The following is a 27,645-nucleotide window of genomic DNA, read 5'->3' on the forward strand; positions in this document are numbered from 1 at the left end:
AATAACATGTTTTAATCTGAGAATTCGCTGAGATAAAATCAGTTTCAAACTAGTATTTTACCCTATTTTTCACCCACTTTAATTTTCTGTTTAATCCGACATTCATCATCCAGTTTTGACCAGTTTGCTTTCATTGTACATCACTTTAACACCTGTGTGCTGCGATAAACAATAACCCCACTTGCCAAACATCACAGGTCATTTAGGGTGTTACCATTCTCCCTTGAATTTGCTTTGAACTGCCGAAACACACCACACATGAAGGTGTATACAATTATAACTGTAAATGTCAAGTCAATACTGACCTATCTCTACAATCTTTGCGCGTAAGATACAGTGTAAACAACTTGCTTTTAATTTAGAGGTAAAGATCCCTCAGTTTGTCCAGATGCACTACTATTAAAGCCCATGCTTTCCATGAGGAAAATGACGTCATTTTGTACATGGGTCTTATTTGTGCATGCTTTCTTGAACAATAAAACTGGGCAATTGTTTTTGGATTACAAATTTAATTAAAAACATTTGAAAATACTTACATGGAATAATGTTTTGTGTTAAAGCAATGAATAACATTATGAATGTCGGATTAAACAGTAATTAAGGTGGGTGAAAAAAAAAGGTAAAATACAACTTTGAAATGGATTTTATCTCAGCAAATTCTCAGATTTTAAAACATGTTATTGAGAGATTATGCTCGTCAGCTTTTTGGGAGCCATAGCCGATTCGCGATATATTGGACAACGCGATATAACGGACCGTGATATATTGTAGTTGCAGGGTAGCTTGTTTTAGGAACAAAAAGGACATAATGGTGGTCTTTTAAATAAGATTACTGTTATATAGATTGAGTAAAAGTCCACCTTTCTGTCCTATAGACAGTCACATGTACCGGTATAGAAATATATGTTTATAACAGTTAAACACAGTTGTTGTTTCTTGTTATGAATTTCCCCCATTCACAAAAATTTCCCCCTCCTAAGGGCTGTGGACCCCTTCCCCCAAAGTAGTGTGAGGGCGCTGGATTGATAGATTGTCTTTGGGGCTCAAGTGAGCGCACAAGAGCCCTTGACCTTCGTATTTTTCATTGTGGTTTCCTTGCAGGGCACAGAAGATTTTCTGAAGAAGGAGACCGGTCTACAGGACACAGATGTCTCCCAGGACACGTCGGCTCAGACAGCTTCAGAGGTGGCCCACGCGCTTGCTGCTTACAAAAGGTAACCTCTACAGTGATTTTTTTTGCTTTAATTTGTTACAGCCTGTGCCATTTGAATTGGGAAAATTAGCGCGATAAACCGTGAAATTGGGAAAAATAGCGCGATAAACCATGAAATTGGGAAAAATTAAGCATTATAAATAGGATTATAAGTAACAGAAGTGATATTGTTTTTAAGTGCATGTTCAGGGAGTTTTCTAGAAAAGGAGTCTGGTCAAATTGTTTTTTTTCTTTAATGAATAAAAGTGGCAAGTTTGGGAATGATATATGGATAAAAATGACTAAATAATTCAAGTTATATATTTTGTAAGATGTTTAAAAAATAAAGTTGAGACCTAGATTTAAGAAATCATAATTAAGTTATATGAGACTTGTTTCTAAAAAAAAAAAAAAAAAAAAAAATTTTTTTTTTTTTTTTTTTTTGGAAGTTGGGCTTTTTTTGGGAAATTTTGGTCAGAATTTTGGGAAAAAAACGTGTATTTTTGCGATTGGGAAGCAGCCGAAATTCGGCTGTATATTTGAGCAAAAAAAATCACTGCTCTATGCAATAATTAGGACTTAAAGTCAGGCGTATCTACAGGTCTGTTAAATCTTATAGCAATTTTTTTCCTTCTTAATGATGTACCCGTTAAAAGGTACCTTCTCAATTTAGGACAAACATTTGGTTTAAACATATTTATTTCTTATGGCAAGTGCAATGTATACATATCTTACATAATATTAGCAGAAAAGGATTGAAACGAAAGAAGCAAGTTCTTATATAGTTTCTCTCCTTAAACAATCATTTAAGTTCCCTATCTCTATCTTAAAAATTCCCCTATCCCTATCTTTAAAATATCCCAAAAGAAAATAAACTTTTGTCACTTTTGTTCCAAAAGTGCATAGTTTGCTAGTGAACAAAAAAAAATGAGCGCTGAAACTGAAAATGTGAAGCAAACAAATCATGTGTTTTTTTTTTAATGAATATTTAAATTTGTTTGTGCAATTTATACCAAGCAATTTAAAAGACCCATAATTCCCAATCTGAAGATTTCAGGATGAGAATTTTCCCAATTTCAGTTATTTTTTCGCACAGTTTTAGCTCGGCTGCTCTAAAATCAAAGTGCTTCCAACTACAACTTTGAAACTTCATATGTACTATAATGTAGCTGCACCTTGATGAGTTCTACAAGCCACACCCATTTTTGGGTCACTAGGTCAAAGGTCAAGGTCACTGTGACCTCTAATATAAAACTATAACATAGGCTCTAAAATCAAAGTGCTTCCACCAACAACTTTGAAACTTCATATGTAAATGCACCTTGATGAGTTCTACATGCCACACCCATTTTTGGGTAACTATGTCAAAGGTCAAGATCATATAAAACTCCCCCCCCCTCCCCCTGTCCCTGAACAAAAATGGATGGTATGATGGTATGTACATGTACATTTGTAAATATAGTAAGCACTTTTACGTACACTTTAATGCCTTAAGAGACTTGTTTATTTTGTTTTCTTTCTTTCTTTCTACTAGATTGTTTATAATGATACATCATTTATTCATTAACAATCAAGAGAATAGATTAGGGATTCCTAATGTACATTTATGCATTTTAAATATTTCCCTGGCTTATTATGTTGTATAGAAATTTATGTACTAGAAAAACGTATGTATCCGGTTATAAATACATTAGTGTTTATATGCAGATTTTTGCAAATGACACGATAACAACACATGGCAATAAGAGCATTGAACCTTCATAAACCATGGTTTGTTTATATCCAAAGGAAAAAACTGGTTATAATATTAGATTGGCGAATGTCGGCGGGCAGGCGGAACAAGCTTGTCCGGGTCATAACTATGTCGTTCATTGTGAGATTTTAAAATCATATGGCACATTTGTTCACTATCATTGGACGGTGTGTCGCGGGAAAGAATTACGTCGATTTTTTTCTGACTCTGTGAAGTTGCCCTGGCCCCTCACTTTGTGAAAAAATGAGTCGCGAACTTGTCAAAATTGTGAAAAATTGAGTCGCAAACTTTTCAAAATTATGAAAAATTGAGTCGCGAACTTCTTAAAATTGTGAAAAAACGAGTCGCAAACTTCTTAAAATTGTGAAATTTAAAGTTTAATGCATTAGTATAGTTAAAGCACTGTATTTGAAACAATAACAACACATATACATATATCTTATTTGCAAAACATTCATGTTCCAAATGCAACTAAAATACCTGGTCAAAACACTTCTTTTCCACAGGAATAACATTTATAAACATAGAACATTTCAAGAGCACATAACTCAGAAATGTTCTGGACTTTACAGCTCTAGAACTCTGTTCTTTTTACTCTTGAAAATTTCAATAATTCTCTCAATATATGAAAGGGAAAATTCCTTCTTCATGATAATTTTCATGTTCTGTGAGCCTGACCCTCGCAAGTGCATGATGATCTCCCGGTGAGGTTGTCATTTGATCTGAAACATTAGGTATACATTGAATAACAGTACTTTTGTAAGAAATGTAAACAAGTTATTTTATTTTTTACATTTTTTATCAAAGCATAAATAGACTACAATAGTAACATACAAAGTTTGAATCATGAATATGCGTCATGAATATGCATTTAAATAAAAAAAAATATTTATGAAGGGACCACATTATTACTTTAACCAAGATTTACAATCATAAACAGATACGAATTACAAGTCTCGGCCATCAATACTAGGGGACGTTTTGACTAGGGGCCGTTTTGACTAGCTTCCATCAATACATAAGCCGCGGCAGATGCTTTCACTTTTATCAAATGACTTTCCTTATAATGTTATCAATGTGCATGTTTCAAAACTTACCCTTCTGTAGATAGCTTTTGTTTCTTCACTGTTACCCCAAATTTCAATAAATCGGGATTATTTTGCGTTTTTTTAATTTTCTTCGTGTAGTAACGTTCCGCGCCGCCATTTTTTGATAGTGACTTTGCTAGACAGAGCTTTTACTATTTACGCCGGATTCACCGGTTACACAAAAGTTTAAAATCGATTAAAACAAGCAAACATCAGTTACACGAGTCGACAATTTTTCGCGAATTCAGAATTAAAAACGAGGTTATAAAACTGTTCCGAAATGGCCGTTTTTGACAGTTTTGAGCACGAAATGTCCGTTTTTCACAATTTAAGGCGGCCGTTTTCATAAATATTCACGGCCATGTCAGGTTTGTGAATTGGCCGTGTCAAAATTGTGAAATGTCCGTCCACGGCAAATCGCAAAGAAGGAAAAAAAGCCCTGCAAGGTCAAGGTCACACTTTGAGTTCAAAGGTAAAAAATGGCCATAAATGAGCTTGTCCAGACCATAATTATGTTTCATTGTGAGATTTTAAAATCATTTGGCACATTTGTTCACCATCATTGGACGGTGTGTCATGCGAAAGAATTATGTTGATATCTCCAAGGTCAAGGTCACACTTTGAGTTTAAAGCTAAAAAATGGCCATACATGTAAATGAACTTGTCTGGGCCATAACTATGTCGCTCATTGTGAGATTTTAAAATTTGTTCTTTATCATTGGACGGTGTGTCATGCGAAAAAATTACGTCGATATCTGCAATGTCAAGGTCACACTGTTAGTTCAAAGGTCAAAAATGGCCATAAATGATCTTGTCCAGGCCATAACTATGTCATTCATTGTGAGATTTTAAAATTACTCATTTCATTTGATCACAGTCATTTAGATTTTAAAATGACTCTGTACATTAATTTTGTTCACAGTAATTGGACGGCGTGTCATGCAAAAGAATTCAAGAGTTCAAAGGTCAAAATGGCCATAATTCTTAAAAATCGCCATAAATTAGCTTTTCTTGTTTTGTGAAGACAGCATGCAAAAAATGTCAATGCAGCATGTGGGGGTATACGTCACGTCTGTGACAAAGCTCTCTAGTTATTAATATCTTTTTTTGAAAACCTGGTTTTGTGACAATTTTGTCCCCTGTTTTTCCTTCTTTAACTAGTACCGGGGAACGGTACCTTTTGCAAAGCCTACCGGAGGCTTCCCAATTTTATCACCGGAACTTTCCCAATCTCCATATCTACCGTTCCCAACGATCCTAGGTGCCGTTCCCAATCGCCAGTGCCTTTTATTTTCACTGGAAATATCTTTTGAAATCGTTGAACCTTTCATTTTCGGTCCGTTATTTTCGCCGGAAATTGTTGCGTAGAAAGTAAACAAAACTTTTTTAAAGGGGCCCAACTCTAACCGTTGTTTAAAATGTTAATGGTTTACATAATTGAGATGAATTATTTGATTTTTCCTGTGAAAGAATTCCATCGTAAAGACCAGTCTTGCTTACATATTTGAACTTCCCCAACACTAATTTTTATCATCAACTTCATCAAAACAAATCTTTATTGGACATCATCATGAGTCATAATGCTGAATTCTACCGGAAACGATTTAAGAAAGAAGACAAATCGTTAATCGATATCACTGAAAATTTTCACACAAAAAATGACTGTCCAGGGCTTGTGAGACTTTTAAGGGCTTAAACAAATTTATTAATATTATTCAGCGATTTTTTTTGTCCAATAGGGAAAAGTACCCGTACTGGTCCAATTGGGAAAAATTGAGTCGTGAAAACCTGAAAATTGGGAAAAATCGAGTTGTGAAACCCTCAAATTGGGAAATTGGTGTATTTGATTTTATGCTCTCAAATACTTTAAAATTGATTCTTAGTGTTTTCAAGCTGTCAATATTATATTTACCTAGGTTCAAACAATAGAGCTGCACAGGGAAATTAACAAAATTTTGCATTTTCCAAAAAAAAAAAAACTTTTTTCTTTTTTTCTTTTTTTTACCTTAAATTGGGCATTTTGGCCAGCAATTGGGAAATTTGTAGTTTTTTTAAATTGGGAAAGTGCCGTTTACCGGTACTTTATATTAAATTCATCAATTTTGCGACTCCAATTTGTCCCAATTCATTGATTTCGCGACTCGTTTTTTTCCCAATTTGAAGATTTCACGATGCAAGAAATTCCCAATTGTAGGGGTACAGATACCTTTCCCAATTGGGGGAAAAAAACTCTGTCATGTCAAGCATTTTATTGGAGTTACAGTGTAAATTTATTCAATTGAATCATGACCACAGATTAAAACTTGACATTCTAGTACTTAATAATCTAATATGGGTTTTTAATAATGAAACCAACAATTAAATAAAGTTGTTTTTTTATATTATTTTTTACTAAAACCTATTTTTGCTGAAAATTTGAAGTCGTGTGCATTATTCAATGAGACTCCCTACTTTTCCCTTTTGCATTCCTACTTTTCCCTTTTGCATTTTTACTTTTCCCTTTTAGATTCCAACTTTTCCCTTTTGGATTCCTATTTTTCCCTTTTGGATTCCCTATTTTTCCTAGTAAGGTGTCTTAGGACTGCTGTTTTAAAATCCTAGTGAGACCCCTGATATAATGTGAATTATTATAAAGAGTTATATAAGTATTTCCTAAATCAGTGGACATTCCAATCCCAAAGTTACATTTTTTCCCCAAATGGCCAGGAAAAGGCCTGAGAGTTGGATTGCCCTTTAAACAGTATGGATGGGCATTGCATTTGTGCATGCACATTTCCTTCTGTACAGTCTAGCTAGCCTCAGATAACTTATATTTTAATATAAACATCTATACATTTTACTTTAATTGAGATTACAATTAGGCATGCTTAAAATCATGTTCCCAGACATCTTTGGCACACTTGGATACTAGTATATTGTAATATATACATTACTTGTTCTTGTTAAACAAACATTCCCAATTGAAGTTTTCCAAAATAAAGATCTCAACATTTAGTTCATTTCCAATCAAGATCAATAAGCTGGACCTTAGTAAATACAATATTGGAAACACTTTAATTCTTAAATTTGAAGCATTTATTAACAAAACAACAACAATAATTTCCCAATTTTAGACAAAACGTCGCGATTATTCCCAATCCGGCGGGAACTTACCTCATTCCCAAAATGGTGAAAAAAAGGCGAAAAACACTGGATAGTTCATGAACTTGGGGCTTTGCCTAGTATTTACAACTAATAAATGATGATTACAATGCTGATACTGACTGTTCATTTTACCTTCAGTGATGATGACCCCAGCATATACGGTGATCACTACAGGGACCTCAAGGCCTTCATTGAAACCTGCCTCGACGTTCACAAGGTACAACATCAACACTGGCTGAACAATACTCTTTACATGTAACAATTCTTGAGCGAAATATCAAGTTAAATAGAAGGATGCTGCCTCCCACACAAACTACTCTTTTTTATTCTCTCCTACTGCCCCTCTGTACTTCATTACTCCCTCCTGCTCATTTTGACTTAATTTTGCCCACCTTCCCCTGGTGGCTTTATTCCCCACTCTTGCCCCTTTAGACTTGAAACTTCACTCCTTCCCCATTAGACTAGATTCCCCCTCTTGCCCCTCTAGACTTGATTCCCCACCCCTACCCTTCTGGACTTGATTCCTCCACATATTCCTATGTTCTTGATTCACCCTTCCTGTCCTTCTTTCCCCACACCTGTCTCTCTTGACTTGATTCCCCTGTACTGCCCCTGTAGACTAGATTCCCCCTCCTGCCCCTGTCGCCTTGATTCCCCCACCTGCCGCTCTTGACTTGATTCTATCTCCTGTCCATCTAGACTTCATTCCCCCTCTTGCCCCTCTAGACTTGATTCCCCCTCCTTCCCCTCTGTACTTGATTCCTACTCCTGTCCATCTAGACTTGATACCTCTCCTGTTCCCATACACTTGATTTCCCACTCCTCCCCCTCTAGACTTGATTCCCTCTCCTCCCCTCTAGACTTGATTCCCCCATCCTGTTCCCATACACTTGATTACCCACTCCTCCCGCTCTAGACTTGATTCCCCCTCCTCCCCCTCTAGACTTGATTCCCCCTCCTTCCCCTCTGTACTTTATTCCTTCTCCTGTCCATCTAGACTTCATTCCCCCTCCTCCCCCTCTAGACTTGATTCCACCTCCTCCCCCTCTAGACTTGATTCCCCTCTCCTGCCCCTTTAAACTTGATTCCCCCCTCCTGTCCCTCTAGACTTCATTCCCCCCTCCTGTCCCTCTAGACTTGATAACCCACTCGTGTCCCTATAGACTTGATAACCCACTCCTGCCCCTCTAGACTTGATTCCCCCCTCCTGCCCATCTGGACTTTATTACCCTCTTGACTCCCCCCCCCCCCGCCCCTTCTCCACTGGACTTTATTCCTCCTTCCTGCCCCTTGACTTTTGTTCTTTCTGAAATTTTTCAAGTATTGAATGAAAAGACGACGCTTCAATTCATTCATGCAGCATCCTCTACCTTTGTGAAACAGATCTTATCCTAATTAGACCATAACACATATATTTTGTAAGAATGACAGTGAAAAGTAGTATTTCCCAAGTTAGTACAACAAGCAAATGCATAGAAGAAACGTTGCAGATATTCATATTAAATAGTATGAGACAATTTCCTGTTGGTTTGAAAAATTATGTGGTAGCATCTAGTGTGTTCACAAATTGCCATGTGGCCAGGAATTAATTGAAAAAGTTTCTTATGAACTAATCACCTTACTTCAAAATACAAACAGCACATTCATATAGGTCAAATATGAAATTAGAACAACTTAGTAAGTATCATCAATTAATCATTTGAAATATTGTGTAACTGATTCCTCAGAAGTAAATAAAGAAAAGAACCAAGTGAATAGTGATGTGTATAGAAAAACTACTACATGTATGTTAGTGTGATTGTGTACTTGAATTTAGCCGTTGAGTTGAAGTAAGATTTACATGGAAGAGACTTGCCAAGCTGTGTAAGCCTTTCTGAGACGAGTCGGATAAATTAAAGTTAACAATGACACTAACATAGTATTCTATTTATTCTGCAATATTTATGCCCTCGAAGGAGGGCATATAGTGATCAGACTGTCCGTCCGTCTGTCTGTCACACTTTGTGTTTAGGTTTCGAAAAATGCTCATAACTTCTATGTCGCTTCAGATAGCAATTTCATATTTGGCATGCATGTGTATATTAACAAGGCCTTTCCATACGCACACAAATTTCGACCCCTGTGACCTTGACCTTGAACTTAGGGTCCACGTTTAGGTTTCAAAATCTGTGTTTAGGTTCGAAAAATGCTCATAATTCTATGTCCCTTGAGATATAAGCTTCAGATTTGGTATGCATGTGTATATGGACAAGGCCTTCCCACACACACAAAAATGTTGACCCCTGTGACCTTGACCTTGAATTTAGGGTCCGCGTTAGGTTTCGAAATCTGCATTTAGGTTTCGAAAAAAGCTCATAACTTCTATCAAGCGTTTATAGGGGGCATAAGTCATCCTATGGTGACAGCTCTTGTTTTATATTTAATTTGTTCCTGATGCAATCAATATAATGTCTTTAATTGCTAAAAACAATAGCAAAAACAGATTGAATTAACTGAATCTTACCTTGGGTTGTAATATAAAAACTGTTATCTTTTCCGTTTACACCACTCCAAATAGTCCTTAGAAGCTCCAGCAAAAGCAGAGTAACAAGAAAAAATATCTCTATATGCCTTGATTAAAATGTAATCAGTATTCCAAATATAACACACTCAAGTAGAACACAGACAGTTTTGTTCAAACTAAATTCTTGTTTCACCACTGCAAAATACCAAAAACAAATATATTTATGATATTTTTAACTTTCAAAATGTGTACCCTACGTCAAGCATGATTCAGCATTTATCCCCGCCGATATTGTTAACTTAAGTCTAAAAGTAAAAACAACTCTTCTTTTTACACACTGTCCGTCAATCCATCTGACCGTCTTTCCGTCACACTTTGAGTTTAGGTTTCAAAAAAATACTCATTACTTCTATGTCGCTTCAGATAGCAACATGATATTTGGCAGGCATGTGTATCTCATGGAGCTGCACATTTTGAGTGGTGAAAGGTCAATGTCATCCTTCAAGGTCAAAGGTAAAAAAAACAAATCCAAGGGAAGAAATAAGCTAAAAAGGGAGATAATTATCTGAACCTGCCAAATGATAAAAAAAATAAATCAAAGTGGTGCAGTAGGGGGCATTGTGTTATTGACAAAACATATCTCTTGTTTACTTTTTAATAACTAGCATAAAAAAGTCAAACATCTACTGGTTCTTGTTCTACTCACAAAAGTTGTGTAATAACCATGTTTATTTTCGTCATCTTTTGTTTGCTTCCATGGCGAGTAAAAACTCTGTGCACAACATAAAATATGTTGAAATCACTTGGTGTAAGCAGGCAAATCTTTGTGGATAGACATTCTTAGATTGACTGACAAAGAAACAACTAATTTATCATTGAAATTACTGTTTTATTTAAAATTGATTTACTTTGAAAATTTAAATAACAATTCACTGACACTTTTCTTAATTTATCATTGTTCAACAAAACATCACATTATTCAGGTACATTGTACATGTACATTCGATATTTAAAACAAATCGAAAATGCAGTCTCACCAGTTTCATTCGAGTTATACATTCCGACACTGTTATTCACAATTTATTATAACAATCCATCGTAAACACACACAATCATTCCAAATGCAGACATTAGTGTTTTTGACATGAATTAGGCAATCAAGTGATTTCGTCAGCTGTGTAGTAAAATAATGTGTTTTCTAACAGTTTCACAATCGTGCAAGCTCTTAAGCATCATGGTAAGAGCGAGGGACCCTAACTCAATCCCCTGTTAGATCAGAATTATTTTTCCTTTTAGCTAAACAAATTTAAAGAAATGCTGCCTTGGATTTATAACAAACGGCTTTTATTTATAAACTGTATATTGCTTTGAAAAGTAAACATTCAATTCATGTATAAATCCAAATCTTAAAACAACTGAACGAGGAACGAAAGGCCAAAAAAGTAGTCCCTAGGAGGTGTTGAATAAAGACAACCTGTTGAATAAACCTTATCTTTATTAAATGGGTTGTTATTGGATATATAAAATCAATTAGCTGGAGGATAATTATGAAATTCACACTAGGCATATTTTCACACTTTTTATGACCCCACTGAAAGGGAGGCTTTATGGATTTTTAGCCGGATTTTTTTCGAAAAAATCTCGGCTTATAGATTGATGTTGTCGGGCGGGCGGGGGGGGCGGGCGGGCGGGCGGGCGGGCGGGGTGGCGGCGTGCTCGAAAATGTTAAAGTTCTTATTTCATGGTATAACTTTGGTATGCTTGGACCTAGAGTCTTCAAACTTGACATGAAGGTTGGCCAGGATTAACAGATGACCACTGGTCATTTCAAGGTCATTCATTTGAAGGTCAAGGTCACTGTGACCTTCAATATAAAAAATGTTAAAGTTCTTATAACTTTGGTATGCTTGGACCTAGAGTCTTGAAACTTGACATGAAGGTTGGCCATAACTAGTTAGTAACCACTGGTCATTTCAAGGTCATTCATTTGAAGGTCAAGGTCACTGTGACCTTGAATGTAAAAATGTTAAAGTTCTTATTTCATGGTATAACTTTGGTATGCTTGGACCTAGAGTCTTCAAACTTGACATGAAGGTTGGCCAGGATTAACAGATGACCACTGGTCATTTCAAGGTCATTCATTTGAAGGTGAAGGTCACTGTGACCTTCAATATAAAAATGTTAAAGTTGTTATAACTTTGGTATGCTTGGACCTAGAGTCTTGAAACTTGACATGAAGGTTGGCCAGAACTAGTAAGTAACCACTGGACATTTCAAGGTCATTCATTTGAAGGTCAAGGTCACTGTGACCTTGAATGTAAAAATGTTAAAGTTGTTATAACTTTGGTATGCTTGGACCTAGAGTCTTGAAACTTGACATGAAGGTTGGCCAGAACTAGTAAGTAACCACTGGACATTTCAAGGTCATTCATTTGAAGGTCAAGGTCACTGTGACCTTGAATGTAAAAATGTTAAAGTTCTTATTTCATGTTATAACTTTGGTATGCTTGTACCTAGAGTCTTCAAACTTGAAATAAAGATTGGCCAGTACTAGAAGATGACCACTGGTCATTTCAATGTCATTCATTTGAAGGTCAAGGTCACTGTGACCTTCAATGTTAAAATGTTAAAATTGTTATAACTTTGGTATGCTTGGACCTAGAATCTCAAACTTGACGTAAAGGTTTGCAAGCACACTTAGATGACCACTGGTCATTTCAAGGTCATTCATTTCAATGTCATTCATTTGAAGGTCAAGGTCACTGTGAACTTAAATGTTAAAATGTTAAAATTGTTGTAACTTTGGTATGCTTGGACCTAGAATCTCAAACTTTGCTCATGCCTTGAAAAGTACTTACATTTCATTTTGACCTTTGAACAATATTTCAGTAAGTTAAGTATTGCATTGACAAAAACACGAAAGGTACTTTCCTGTCATTTAAATCAAAAATCCGGCTTCAATGCGGTCATCTCCGACCGCGGAACTCTTGTACTTGTCTTTCTGTACATATTTCTGTATGTATGTATGTTTGAAATCAACACAATCAAATGACCTTTAATGTATAGATGGTTGTAAGGAATGAAATGTGGGCTGCAATGATTTTTTGCAGAAGTATGTCTCTTTGTGTGTTTTTCCACTTTATTATATGAAGTTGCCTCCACCTTGTGTATTAAATTCCTTTCTAACTAATATTTGAAACCCGCTCAAAACTTTTCTGTTGAAAAACGTTTATGTGAAGATTATTGTATACAAATGAATTTCTGTTGGACTATTTTTGGCAGAATTATAGCACTTATCTGTTTTTCCACTAAAGCATAAATAGTCCCCAAATCTTGTGTTTTCAACTTCTCTTAAATACTGTGTTGATATCCCTCAAACTTTTACAATTGAATGACCTAAATGTGCAGATGATCAATCTTAGCCACCATTATGTACCTGGTGTGTGTGCACATGTATATTTTGTTTATTACAGGTGGAGATAGCCACAATTTTGTACCCAGTGTTCGTGCACATGTATCTGGAACTTGTCTACAACAACCACGAACATCATGGTACGCAGTTTTTATAGATGACTATGAACTATTTTACTTCTTTCTTTACTTGAATCAATAAATGGAGGGCCAAAACAGGAAAACAGTTTTAAACATGTACAGTCCAACCTGTCCCAGCGACCACCTTTTAATAGAGACCACCTGTCCATAAAGACCACAACGATTTCCTCCCGAACGATTTCACTATATATTTTACCTGCTAATAAAGCCCACCTGCGAACAAAGACCAAGGACCGCCATTTTACATTCCCAAATGTCCATTTTGATACCTAACAAAGACCACTTCAGTCATAACAATCAACGATTTCGCAACTTTCAATAACAAAAATGGCCACCATGACGCTGTGATAGTCACGTGATAAACATCTAACCAGTAGACTCGTCGGTCGCTATGGAGATATTGGCAAGTGAAAGTACTTAATTTATAAGAATTATATGCTTGTTTAAGTCAGCAAAATAACATTCAAAATCTTCTCTTAAATGACAGAGACAATAAGTTTAATATTTGGTATGCAAGGTCGTGTATTAGTCTTCCTAATTTGTTCAGATCATGCCCCGGCTTCGAAATCGGCCATTTCCGTGGGCCAAATGTTTAATGTGGACTTAGAAAATATTTTTGGAAATCTGGTTTCAGCGAGGGAGTTCTACATGCGTTTCCATGGTGACCAGGAGTGGTACTACAGTGAGGACCTCAGCAAGCTGGCAACAGTAACCAAGCAGGAGCACATGGCTGGCAGCCAGATCATGGAGAACTTCAAGTATGGAAGCTCAGGAGGGACATCTCATAGCTCATACATTCTTAGCTTAACCCATTTATGCCTAGTGGACTCTCCCATCCCTCTAAATTGGATCAATTTATTTCCAAAATTAGGGATGTCCAGTATATTTATTGTTATATTTAGAATATTTCGTACAGAAATTTTTTAAGCAAACAGTGCAGACCCTGATGAGACGCCGCATTATGTGGCGTCTCATCTGGGTCTACGCTGTTTGCCAAGGCCTTTTTTCTAGACGCTAGGCGTAAATGGAATAACAACTGCATAACTAATGAGCCAAATAATATTATTGTATAGGGTTTATTGTATGAACACTTGTACAAACATTATTATCTATTTATTTTATTGATAATTATCAATCAACATAGGAAGATAAACAAGGAGTTTTTAAAGCTTGTCAATGTTAAATAAGCAAAAATGTGTATTATGGACGTAGCATTTAAACTAACGCTGAAATAGAAAAGCCTGCGTGGTTGAGTGATGTTTGTTAGTTTTTGCTTCTATAGGTCCCAGGTTTGAATACCAGGGCACGCACATTTCGATGTCCCAGCATTGACTGACAGGAAAGGCATATAGCCATTAGCGTGTCTGTTTGTTTATGAAGATTTCTATAGATAATTTAGTAACAATTTGAATTATCAACAAATCATTAATACTTTGAGTGAAATTCCAAAGCCTGCATAAATTCTAGCATGTTGGCTTTTGCTTGTAGAGGTTGTTTAGTGTTCATTGATGTGTTTAGTCTATCATCAATATAGTTTGCTACAAAGTTTTGATACTTGCATGGATGATGTTTTTAAAATCTATCAACACACTCACATCACCTGAGCTCATTTTGACCTTGCAATTTACCTACTTTTAGACTTTGACTTATTCAGACGGTCCTAATTCTTTGAAAATCTAATATGACTCGTTTCGTCTTATATTTATACCTCTTAGCTACAAAGCTTTGAAAACTTGCATAGATGTTATTTATGAAAAATGTCTGTAAATGATAATATCAGCTGACCTCATTTTGCCCTTTACATCGACGTACTTTTGGGCTTAGACAGTTCAGAAAGACCCAAACCGATGTATTTTGTCTAACATCAATATTTTTGTTTCAAAGCTTTGATACTTGACTGGATAGATGAATGATCAATGAACACTCTTTACACACCCATTTCAACTGCCCTCATTTAGCCTGTGACATTGACTTATCTTTGGACTAATTCAGAAGGTCAAAATTCTTGATTTACCCAAATTGACTGTTTGCATGACATCAATACTTCTTACGAAAAAGCACTTAGAATTCCATTCATAATTCGGCATATACTCATCACCTGACCACCTTGACATGGACCCACTTTTGGATTTATTCAAACAGGGGCTATTAATAAATACTTACAAGGGTTTTATATGGGACATATATACGTTTATTGAACTCAGAATCTTGTTTTGATTCTTTTTATGTCCCCCACCACTATAGTGTTTTTGCCCTGTCTGTTGGTCTGTTGGTTTGGTCAAACTTTAACATTTGCCATGTGTATCTCATGGAGCTGCACATTTTGAGTGATGGAAGGTCAAGGTCATCCTTCAAGGTCAAAGGTTAAAATAAAAAAAGTCATAGCGGCGCAGAAGGGGACATAGTGTTTCTGACAAACCACATTTCTTGTTTGTAATTATAATTATCTAAAGCTATTCCCAATATAACAGTTTTGTAAGTAAATTATTCAATGACATTGTTTAAAAAATACAAAAATCTGTTAAAGTCCGGTTAATATTATGCCCATTTCTATGTTCAGGTCCAGCAAGTTTGTGCTGAAGATGTCCCGTGACTCGTACACACATCTGAAGCGTTATCTGCAGGAGAAGCAGCTGAAAACCCTGCTCAACATCATACAGGAACACCTCTTTATAGACGGTAAGAAGGCCAGGCGCTGTAAACATGGGGTGTCCACCTTGGACAAGAGTCTTCTTGTACTCATTAAATTTAGCCGCGTTAATTGAGGTCCCAGATGAGCCTGGGCAGTCTGCACATTTCCATTTTCATTTAGAAGAGGCCTCCTTTAAATGAAAAACTCCATCAATGAAATTGTGTCATCCCTTATTAGACAACGCGGACTGCACAGGCTAATCTGGACTGCCACTTTTAGCACATGCATTAAGCCCAGTTTTCCCAGAACTAGGCTCAATTTATCTTGTTTAAACCTTGCATTCTGCCATACCAAGGACAATAGATGGGACCGAGTTCAACCACTGCTAGTGGGTGAAAATGCTGAATTAATTTTTTTGTAAAACTAATCTAAAATAAAGCTGTTTTAGAAGGAACTGTTTTATGTTGGCAGAATCTATTCTTCTTATTTAATTTGTTAAATTCATCAACAATTCAGGCCTCGACACTAACTTTTTTTTCAACTAGCCCATTTGGGCTAGTAAATGCAGAACCTACTAGCCCTGAAAACAAATGGTAAATGAATCTTAAATGTTGCAAAATAACGTGTTACAGTAGTTATATATATACATGTATATATAATTGTACAGGGTTAACTCCTTTTAAGTTTTATACTAAAAGCCGGGATCGATCTTTAATATTAGTTTTGTAAATAGAATTGCGTAAAAAAGATTGTAAAAACACTTCTAATCAAAAACAAATTAAAGTTATTTAAAATGGATAAATAACTAATAATTTTAATGTAACTTTGTGTAAATGTCAAGTTTGATACCTTCATCAATCCCTGACGATCCTAGGTGATCCCGACTTTTAGTTAAAAATGTATTTTTATTGAGAAAACACGTCACTTCGAGGAAACCAAAAAAAAACAAACGTATCTAGCGGAATTCCGTTTTAAAGTAGGTACTGACGTGTTTTCTCGATAAAAATACGTTTCGAGATATGATCACTTAAAAAGCGTTGGTTGTCTCCGACTTCACTCTGGGATTTAATTGTCATCTGATCGTAAGATTTTTTCATCTTTGAAAAGCTTATTGGGGTCCCCGACAGGTTTCACCGGAGGGGACTTATGGTTTGCGCTCTGTCTATCTGTCTGTCAGTCACACTTTTCTGGATCCTGCTATATCTTTTAAATTCTTAATATTTTTTCATGAAACTTAAAACATGGATAGATGACAATATGGACATTGTGCACGTCATTTCATTTTGTTCCTACGTCAAAAATTATGGTTGCTATGGAAACAAATAGACCAGAAATACTGCTGAAAATGGTTGTTTTCTGGATCCTGCGATAACTTTAAAAGTTCTTAATATTTTTTCATGAAACTTGAAACATGGATAGATGGCAATATGGACATTATGCACGTCATTTCATTTTGTTCCTATGTCAAAAATTATGGTTGCTATGGCAACAAATATTTTTTTTAATCTGACAATGGTGGATTTTCTGACAATGGTGGAGCCGGTAGGGGACAATATTGCTTGGCAATAGTCTTGTTTAAAATGCAATGTATTGATACAGAACACATAATCCCGCCCAGAATACACACGACAAGTCGGTCATGTTCCTGGGACATTGGCTAGCCCGGACCTAGGTACAGGCAGTGAATGTCATTCGGACATGCCTTAGTGTCAAGCCCTGCAATTATTTTCATTCATTATTTGCTGATATACTTTCAACTTGCAACAGAGATTTTAAATAAACTATAAACCATTTAAATGTTGATTACATCAATTATAAACAATCATATTTGTACCTTTTCTAATTGGTTCTGATAAAGTATGAGGATTGTCAGTATTGCCAAGATGTAATTGAATAAAACTTATTGGAAATTGGCTTTGCCGAACTCGGGTAAATGTCATTAAGTCCCACTAATCCATTTACTATCACTTCATAACATTGGACTTGTAACCGTAATTGGCATGCAATTAAAACGGCCAGTTAACATCACTTTACAACAATGGACTCCTTATTTGGCAAGGAATAAAAAGGCCCAACTCCTGCAAGTGACCTTATCTCCCCACCTCAATTTGTTGCAGACGTGTTTTACAAACAATACCTCGGGTTTTCTCTGAAAACAGCCGAGCTAATAAATCAGAAAATGATAGATTCAGTTTCATATGTTCCTATTTTTTTCACCCCAAAATCAGAACATCACATATGTATATATCAATGCAAATATCATTTGTTGAAAAAAGAACAAAATTTTATGCAGAGGAATACTTAAATTGTTATTAACCAGGTTTTTCGAAGGAAAAAACTGGTTATTAGATTGGCGAATGCTGGCTGGCTGGCGGGCGGGCGGAACAAGCTTGTCCGGGCCATAACTATGTTGTTCATTGTCAGATTTTAAAATCATTTGGCACATTTGTTCACCATCATTGGACGGTGTGTCGCGCGAAATAATTACGTCGATATCTCCAAGGTCAAGGTCACACGTTGAGTTCAAAGGTAAAAAATGGCCATAAATGAGCTTGTCCTGGCCATAACTATGTCATTCATTGTGAGATTTTAAAATCATTTGGCACATTTGTTCACCATCATGGGACGGTGTGTCGCACGAAAGAATCACGTCAATATCTCCAATATCAAGGTCGCCACGACTAAAAATAGATTTAAAAAAAAAAAAAAAACTTACAAAGGGGGTTAATTTTGTTTGTTCATTTCAAAAGTTCAGTTTGAGTTTTCTCCCTTTATCACATTTTTTTTCACAATGAAAACCTGGTTTTGTGACAATTTTGTCCCTTGTTTCATAATATTTTCCAATTGCTGAATAGTACCCTGTCTTTTTGCAAGTGGTTGATGTCTATTTGCACAATGTTTGACTGTCTTATTCACTCTATATCTCATGTCTGTTCCCAGTGTTTGATGGTGTCCCCCGCACCAAGCTGCAGATAGACCTGGCCAGTGGTGGAGTGCTGGGGGAGGCGGCCAGGGAGGCCAACAAGTCCAAGGTGCTGTACGGTCTGCTCAAGGAGCCAGATATCAACATACCCATGGAGGAGGAGGAGGAAGGCGGTGGAGAAGGAGAGGACAAACCTAAGGTCAGTGCTGCCTGCAGTGTGTTTTTTCCACCATTTCGGGAATGGGGTTGGGGCCGTTTGCTTTCATAAAATAAGGAAATTCATCTTGGTGTCTGATTTTTTACCAAAACTTAAAAATTGAGAGTTTTCCATTTTATATTTTCTTTGGTTCAATTCATAGAGCAAAGAAATGAACCAAAATGTATACATTTATGTATAAAAAACCTATATACCTTTTGAAATTAGGAATGGAACCAAATTTCAGCCCCAAATTTGACCCAAACAAACTCACGGGTCTGTATACAGACCAGGGAACATAAAGACAGGACATGTCCCTTTGGTTTCCTATTTATATAAACTTGGATGGCTATGACTAAACTATACTGACGGTTTACTTTAATATTTATGCCCCCCTTCGAAGAAGAGGGGGTATATTGCTTTGCTCATGTCGGTCGGTCCGTCCACCAGGTGGTTTCCGGATGATAACTCAAGAACGCTTGGGGCTAGGATCATGAAACTTCATAGGTACATTGATCATGACTCGCAGATGACCCCATTAATTTTGAGGTCACTAGGTCAAAGGTCACGGTCACGGTGACCCGAAATAGTAAAATGGTTTCCGGATGATAACTCAAGAACGCATACGCCTAGGATCATGAAACTTCATGGGTAGATTGATCATGACTCGCAGATGACCCCTATTGATTTTGAGGTCACTAGGTCAAAGGTCACGGTCACGGTGACCCGAAATAGTAAAATGGTTTCCGGATGATAACTCAAGAATGCATACGCCTAGGATCATGAAACTTCATGGGTAGATTGATCATTACTCGCAGATGACCCCTATTGATTTTGAGGTCACTAGGTCAAAGGTCACGGTCACGGTGACCCGAAATAGTAAAATGGTTTCCGGATGATAACTCAAGAATGCATACGCCTAGGATCATGAAACTTCATGGGTAGATTGATCAAGACTCGCAGATGACCCCTATTGATTTTGAGGTCACTAGGTCAAAGGTCAAGGTCACGGTGACCCAAAATAGTAAAATGGTTTTCGGATGATAACTCAAGAACGCATTTGCCTAGGATCATGAAACTTCATAGGTAGATTGATCATGACTCGCAGATGACCCCTATTGATTTTGAGGTCACAAGATCAAAGGTCAAGGTCACAGTGACCCGAAATAGTAAAATGATTTTTGGATGATAACTCAAGAACGCCTTTGCCTAGGATCATGACACTTCATAGGTACATTGATCGTGACTCGCAGATGACCCCTATTGATTTTCAGGTCACTAGGTCAAAGGTCAAGGTCACAGTGACAAAAAACGTATTCACACAATGGCTGCCACTACAACGGACAGCCCATATGGGGGGCATGCATGTTTTACAAACAGCCCTTGTTCAAGTGCTGAGTTTACACCAAATGTTTTTTTTAATGGGGACAGAGTCTTGTATGACAACGTGCACTTGCTGTAAGAAATTTACATTTACAACTTTCAGTTGATTTTAGTTCTAGTTTCAAAATAGATATTCTTTTAGAAAAGGTACTTAATTCAATGAAAAAGAGTCTAATTGGTCAGAAAATACATGTTTTAAGATCAGAGTTTATTGACTCATCCTTTTGGACGAGTGCAAGTGGGAAATTTACTTGTCCTTACAATATTACACTCATCAATGCGAGCTCAACAGTGGAGTTTATTTCGCCTGCAGAGGTATATTTTATACCTTTGTTAATTTTTAACCCTGTATATTTCATGTAACCCAGGTTAAGTTACCAACAAGGTTAATCGCTTGTGTAAAAATGCTTTACGGCAAAGTTACCAAACAAGACAAAGTGGAACTGAACCTCCGGTTAAAGTAATCTTAAACATGCCCGTAGTGCACTTTTAATTGAAGTACATTTGGTGCGTTATGTCAGACGATGCATTTGTAAACAAATATGGCCAACAGCGATTGTAGCGACAACCCTGTAAAAAAAAACAGAGTCAAAACAGTTTTCTTATTGGGAGTGTATGGCTATTCATTTCAAGTGGCTCATCACTAAACAGTTTTCTTATAGGGAGTGTATGGCTATTCATTTCAAGTGGCTCATTACTAAACAATTTTCTTATCGGGAGTGTATGGCTATTCATTTCAAGTGGCTCATCACTAAACAGTTTTCTTATAGGGAGTGTATGGCTATTCATTTCAAGTGGCTCATCACTAAACAGTTTTTTTATCGGGAGTGTATGGCTATTCATTCCAAGTGGTTCATCACTAAACAGTTTTCTTATCGGGAGTGTATGGCTATTCATTTCAAGTGGCTCATTACTAAACAGTTTTCTTATAGGGAGTGTATGGCTATTCATTTCAAGTGGCTCATCACTAAACAGTTTTCTTATAGGGAGTGTATGGCTATTCATTTCAAGTGGCTCATTACTAAACAGTTTTCTTATCGGGAGTGTATGGCTATTCATTTCAAGTGGCTCATCACTAAACAGTTTTCTTATCGGGAGTGTATGGCTATTCATTTCAAGTGGCTCATCACTTAACAGTTTTCTTATAGGGAGTGTATGGCTATTCATTTCAAGTGGCTCATCACTAAACAGTTTTCTTATAGGGAGTGTATGGCTATTCATTTCAAGTGGCTCATCACTAAACAGTTTTCTTATCGGGAGTGTATGGCTATTCATTTCAAGTGGCTCATCACTAAACAGTTTTCTTATAGGGAGTGTATGGCTATTCATTTCAAGTGGCTCATTACTAAACAGTTTTCTTATAGGGAGTGTATGGCTATTCATTTCAAGTGGCTCATCACTAAACAGTTTTCTTATCGGGAGTGTATGGCTATTCATTTCAAGTGGCTCATCACTAAACAGTTTTCTTTTAAACAAGCATGGTGTTATTATTTAATGAACTTGGCAGAGGTGTCAATTTTCAGGATTATTCCTGAATTCAGGATTTAAGCCCTCAAGGAAAACTTTTGATATTGATATAAATCAGAGTATTGTTTTTGTTATTTTAAGCATTCGTGTCACAAAATATCACTCTTTAACACAAATTATTGACCTTTGGCATATTGTTTACAAAGGAAACATAATTTAATGAATCATTTAAACTCTTTTGACTCTGGTCCCCAAATTCTAGGATGATTTTCAGGATTTTAGATTTCGGTAAATTGACACCCCTGCTTGGATAAAATCAAATTGAAACAAAACAACATATTAAAAGACACCTGATACATATGTATCTAACCCAATTCTTGATGTCAATAATTGACATCGCTTTAGTTGATAAAGTGAACTCATTTGTGCCCGGTATTTTCACGGGGCTGCTATTTCATAAAATATAAACATTAGACACTAATGATTCTTTTACCAATGTGTCGTATGTCTTAATAAAATAATTTATTGTTTTCCTTCTAAATTCCATGTTTTTTTTTAACCCACAAAACAGTATCTTTAAATGTACAGGTACCCGTATGTTATTAAATTTTATAAAATCAGATAATTTACTCAAATTTACCAGTTATGATAAATATGCCATATGTTTTCCAAAACATGGAACTGCTGAATCTATAGGAATGAATGACATTATAGGGAAGAAAAAAATCTGCTTTTTTTGCCTTTGTATTGATATGTTAGCTTACTACACATTGTCCTGGCTCGCTTATTCACTTTGATAGAATCAAGGGAGACCAATGCAACAGGAAGTGACATTAGAGTGATTTGCTCTTTGTTTACATTTTACAGGAAGTGCATGTTGTGTCAGATAAATGAGAACCAAAGTGTGTAAGATTTTGTCTTTTCATCAAAATGCATCATCAGTTGAAACAATGAAGTGTTGTTAAGTATTGTGAATGTTAACTGATGAAAAAAGCACATAAAAACTCATAACAAGATAAGTCTAAGAACTGGAGTGACAAATATACTTATATAATGATACTTATGTTATGAAGAGAATTTTTAACACAGTGTTAGGTGAATTGTTAGAAAGAAATGTTGTCAAGGAATATTTGTTTCCTGTCATTCCTGTATTTTCTGCAGGGTCTACCGTACGGACTTCAGTCCAGGTTCCTCCCACTTTACTTCAGAACTCATGGCATGTCATTGTCACATATTAGTTTCTTCAAATTGCTACTCATTCCTTGGATGTTGAAGGCGCTATGGGCTCCATTTGTGGACAGATACGGGACCAAAAAGCTCTGGCTTGCTTATAGCATGTTTGGATTGTTTCTAACATGCATTTTGGGGTCTTTTACGGATCCAAAGTACACGTTCCTACTTGGATTTGTTTTGTTTCTGTTTAACTTTCTTACAGCAACTCAGGATATTGCTGTTGATGGATTGGCAATTCAGGTTTTAGCTGCTTCAGAGCTAGCATCAGGAAATATTGCCCAAGTTGTTGGTTATAAATTTGGTGCTATTTTTAGTGGTGGTTTCATTACCTGGTTAGGAGAGTTGTATGGACTTCAATGGGGAACTATATTTGTTGGCTTGGCAATATTTTACTTAATGGCATACTTATTGGTTGTTAAAATTGTGCCCACTGAAAACCAAGATCACAAACCACCTAAGGAGGATTCCTACAAGAAATCAGACAATGAAAATGACTTGCCTCAAGAGAAGAGTGCTGGAAGTGTTAGTAAGGGTAGACATTGGATCATCAAGCATTTCCAGTTTGTTCTTCATACTCAAGAAACAAAATGGACTCTTCTTTATGTGCTTGTCTACAAGTTAGGTAAGTTTTTTACAATAAACTATTGCGGAATTCAGTTTCAACTAATTCATGTTAAACACAGAATCTTGGGACTTATGTTTTGGTTTTCCTTAAACAAGTTCTGTGTTCACTGGCAAAACATTTTATTCAATGTCCTTCCTTTATATGAAAAAGGAACATGAATGTACAGTTAAGGAAGATTTTTTTTTTAATCTATGGCATGGTAAACAAGCATTATTTCACGTTGTTTTTTTTTGTTAATAGTGCAGATGAAAGTCCAAATTGTCTGAAATACTGAAATTCTTATAAAACAATTAAGTGTAATAGTATGATGTCTTTTGGTACATTATGGTGAACAACCACAGGTGGTTAGCGTGTGGCTATGATATTAATTAGTGAAAACATCATTTTGAATGATAAATAATCATATTATAACGAAAAATTAACTTTTCTGAAAAACAATATTTCACTATCAAATATATATATAACAAGGTATGCAACTCAAAATCAGCCCAAAACGGGGTGCATCGCTTTGAACAGCCATATCTTCATCAATTCAGCAGCGATTTTCACGATCTCGGTCTTATTCAACGCAGAAATGAATTTCCTTTCTGGAAATGTATATGTCTTGCAATATTTTTACAAATGCTGGGTCAACTTTTAAGAAATAACACGATACACAACACGCATGACCCAGTTGACAGTGATCATGCTGTCTTTAAGACTGAAATCTTCACGGAGTAAAGGGCAACTTCCCTACAAAGTTCATGTAGTTCGATACCATAATTCAATAAAACGTATGAAAAAACATTATTACCGTTCTTGTCGTTACATTCTGCATCAAGACTAACTGTCCAGCGCCGTTTGAAACCTTTGTTTACATACATTTCAACTAACTGACATTTTAAACATACGAGTGATTTCATTGGTCCAATGCGGAGGTGTGTCTTTACAACTGGAGATTTCATTCATAAAGAATACATGATCACTGTCAACTGGGTCATGCGTGTTGTGTATCGTGTTATTTCTTAAAAGTTGACCCAGCATTTGTAAAAATATTGCAAGACATATACATTTCCAGAAAGGAAATTCATTTCTGCGTTGAATAAGACCGAGATCGTGAAAATCGCTGCACAATTGATGAAGATATGGCTGTTCAAAGCGATGCACCCCGTTTTGGGGTGATTTTGAGTTGCATACCTTGTTATATATATATTTGATAGTGAAATATTTTTTTTCAGAAAAGTTAATTTTTCGTTATAATATGATTATTTATCATTCAAAATGATGTTTTCACTAATTAATATCATAGCCACACGCTAACCACCTGTGGTGAACAACAGTTCAATAATTACTTTTGGGGGTATTTTTAATGTTGTATGCAACCTTAAAGATATAGATGAAATATAGTTGATAATGATAGAAAATTATATGATGGACCAAAAAAAGGGAGTGGAAGCAAGAGTATTCCTTGCACAAGGCCTGTAAATGTTGTGTTGTATTTCAGGTGAGCAGGGTGCCCTGACCCTGGTGCCCCTATTCCTGGTTGACCAGGCTGTGCCTGCGAGCTCTGTGGGGTTCTGGACAGGGCTCGTGGGTCAGACTGTCTCCATACTGGGCTCCCTTCTTGGGGGATGGCTTGTTGCTTGCTTCAGGTAATACATGGTGCAGTGCAGCCTATCACATGGTAACACATGATGTTTTGCAGCCTATCACATGGTAACACATGGTGTAGTGCAGCCTATCACATGGTAACACATATTTTAGTGCAGCCTTTTACTCGTGGAAATCAGGATGGCAATGGTACATGTACTATCTGTATGGTTGTAGAGAAATTTGTGTGGGGGTAAAATGAAGAAAATATTATTTTAAGTTAATTGGTTAAGTGGATATTGATTTTTTCATGGCACCAATATAAGCGTTCATTTTTTGTGCTTGCTTATACAGATTATCCAGTGCATTAGCATATTAATGGAAATGAAGAGAATAAAAGGTTACTGCCCTATTGTTTTGTACTCAGGTGAGTTTAAGCCTTATGTTGTTCTATTTCTTACAAAACAACAGGGTAGTAAGCTGGTTAGTTGATCATACCTCTACCCCCCCACCTGTTTTTAAAGTAATAATAAAATATAATTTCTTCTACTCTTGTGTGGCATTTGACCTGTTAATAATGCCATCATGATACTTGAACTTCATCTTTGTAACATACCTGTTCTTTTTGAGCATTTTTTTGTTTCTCTTTGGGTTTTAAATGTAGTACTCCTTGGTATCTTATTATTTGTTGTTTATCTGTAAAGGTACATTAAAGTGACACTTTTGTGTGTAAATGCACCTTTAAATTCCTTGCAGGAAAACGATTTGTTTTTAACACTTACAAGTCCCATTTTGAATGTTTAAGGTAACACAATGGATTCCCTTTGCCATGTTTTCAGGATCACACCATACATAGATATCCTGTTGTTCTCCCTGTTTCAGGATCACACCATACAGAGGTATCCTGTTGTTCTCCCTGTTCCGGATAGTGTTGCTTGCCATGGTCTTCATTAGTGTGCTCACATGGCCCTCAGTGGATGCAGCCAGCTACAGCTCTATCTCATATGGTAATACACATGAGCCTTTCTCTGTGACAAGGGAGTTTAATGCATGTGCGTAAAGTGTCATTCCATATTAGCCTGTGCAGTTGGCGCAGGCTTATCTGGGACGACACTTTTCAGCTGAAACTGGATTGTTTGGAAGAAAACAAAAAATATCATAAAAGCAGAAAGTGTTGTCCCTGATTAGCCTGTGAATACTGCGCATGCTCATCTGGGATGATACTTTACGCACCTACATTAAACTCACTTTTCATAGAGCAAGGCTCACATACATTATTGTATGGTTTTATTTAGCCACAGTTTGGATTTCTGTTAATGATAGTGTCAAAATTAGCTGATTGATGTTTGATAAGATACAAGCAAATAATGATTTTGAAAATTTTGACAATTAAATAAAATGTTTATGACAATTACTGTAAATTCAAAAGATATTTTGACATTCAACATATTTCTGTGTAAACTATCAAGTACTTTGTTTCCACAATCCTGCTTTTGTATGCAGGTGTCCTAGTTGGCCTGATGTGTACCATGTTGCTAGGCAGCGGGGTCATCACAACCACGACCTTCACCTTGATGATGTTCTGCTCCCAGAGGTCACCAAGTGCAATCCAGGCCAGCCATTACACAACCATGGCTACTGTGGAAGTCCTGGGCAAACTGACATTCTCTGTGCTGATTGGCTCATTGGCTGACATGTTTGGATACTCTTTGACATTTCTGTTATTTGTCATGTTAGCCATTGTTGTTCTACCTGTTATTTTGAAGTGTCCACAGTCTCTAATTGACATGTTTGAAAGATGATTTAGCATTATGCCTAGTAAAAAATTGAACACTATTAGTTGTCAGTTATTTTTTTGCTGTCTGTCTCATGATTTCTCAATATAATTTAAGAATTTAAAAGTATTTGTGTACATCTTATCCCTGCATGAATTGTCAGGACAAAGTATGCCTTATTTGCCCAATGTCTAACAGTGCAATAAATAAATGATGCATTATTCTTGTAAAATTAATATACCCATTAAATTATGAAAAATATGATTCAATTATTACAAATACAATCAGATTATGGATTTTATCAGTATTTGTTCAACTTTAAGTGTCACACATGATTTTTAGCTCCTGTCGTAAGAATCTTGTTTCATTTTCATTGAATGAATTCAATGAATTTCTCTACATCAAACCAAACACTTACGTCATTTTTCTAACCTCTATTAACAAATTAAGGGTCAATGTCGTGAAAACTTGCCCAAAACAATTACCTAATATTTCAACTTGTGAATGTAAAAATAGTAAGTTCATGTAGTCAGTGGGTAGATTATCTAATCAGCATTCAGCTTTGAAAATAAAAATGTTGTCAGTGTTCTGCCGTGGATGCGCCCTTGCG

General features: G+C 36.2%; 2 protein-coding genes across 2 annotated transcripts in view; both read left to right on the forward strand.

The window, feature by feature from the left end:
* Positions 1-27,645, forward strand: part of LOC127847149 (transcription initiation factor TFIID subunit 5-like) — a 65,230-nt gene that overhangs the window by 1,582 nt on the left and 36,003 nt on the right. Inside the window, exons 2-7 of the mRNA XM_052378848.1 lie at positions 1,102-1,214; positions 7,316-7,394; positions 13,154-13,232; positions 13,867-13,990; positions 15,793-15,911; positions 18,805-18,986. Coding sequence (XP_052234808.1) covers positions 1,102-1,214; positions 7,316-7,394; positions 13,154-13,232; positions 13,867-13,990; positions 15,793-15,911; positions 18,805-18,986 — 696 coding nt within the window. The remainder of the gene's footprint in view (positions 1-1,101; positions 1,215-7,315; positions 7,395-13,153; positions 13,233-13,866; positions 13,991-15,792; positions 15,912-18,804; positions 18,987-27,645) is intronic.
* Positions 22,439-27,096, forward strand: LOC127847152 (major facilitator superfamily domain-containing protein 3-like). The gene is made up of 4 exons (XM_052378850.1): positions 22,439-23,688; positions 25,175-25,322; positions 26,143-26,267; positions 26,764-27,096. Exons 1-4 carry the CDS (start codon positions 22,947-22,949, stop codon positions 27,060-27,062), a joined length of 1,314 nt encoding a protein of 437 aa, XP_052234810.1. The 5' UTR covers positions 22,439-22,946; the 3' UTR covers positions 27,063-27,096.

This window comes from Dreissena polymorpha, chromosome 10, assembly GCF_020536995.1.
Source record: "Dreissena polymorpha isolate Duluth1 chromosome 10, UMN_Dpol_1.0, whole genome shotgun sequence".
NCBI lineage: Eukaryota > Metazoa > Mollusca > Bivalvia > Myida > Dreissenidae > Dreissena > Dreissena polymorpha.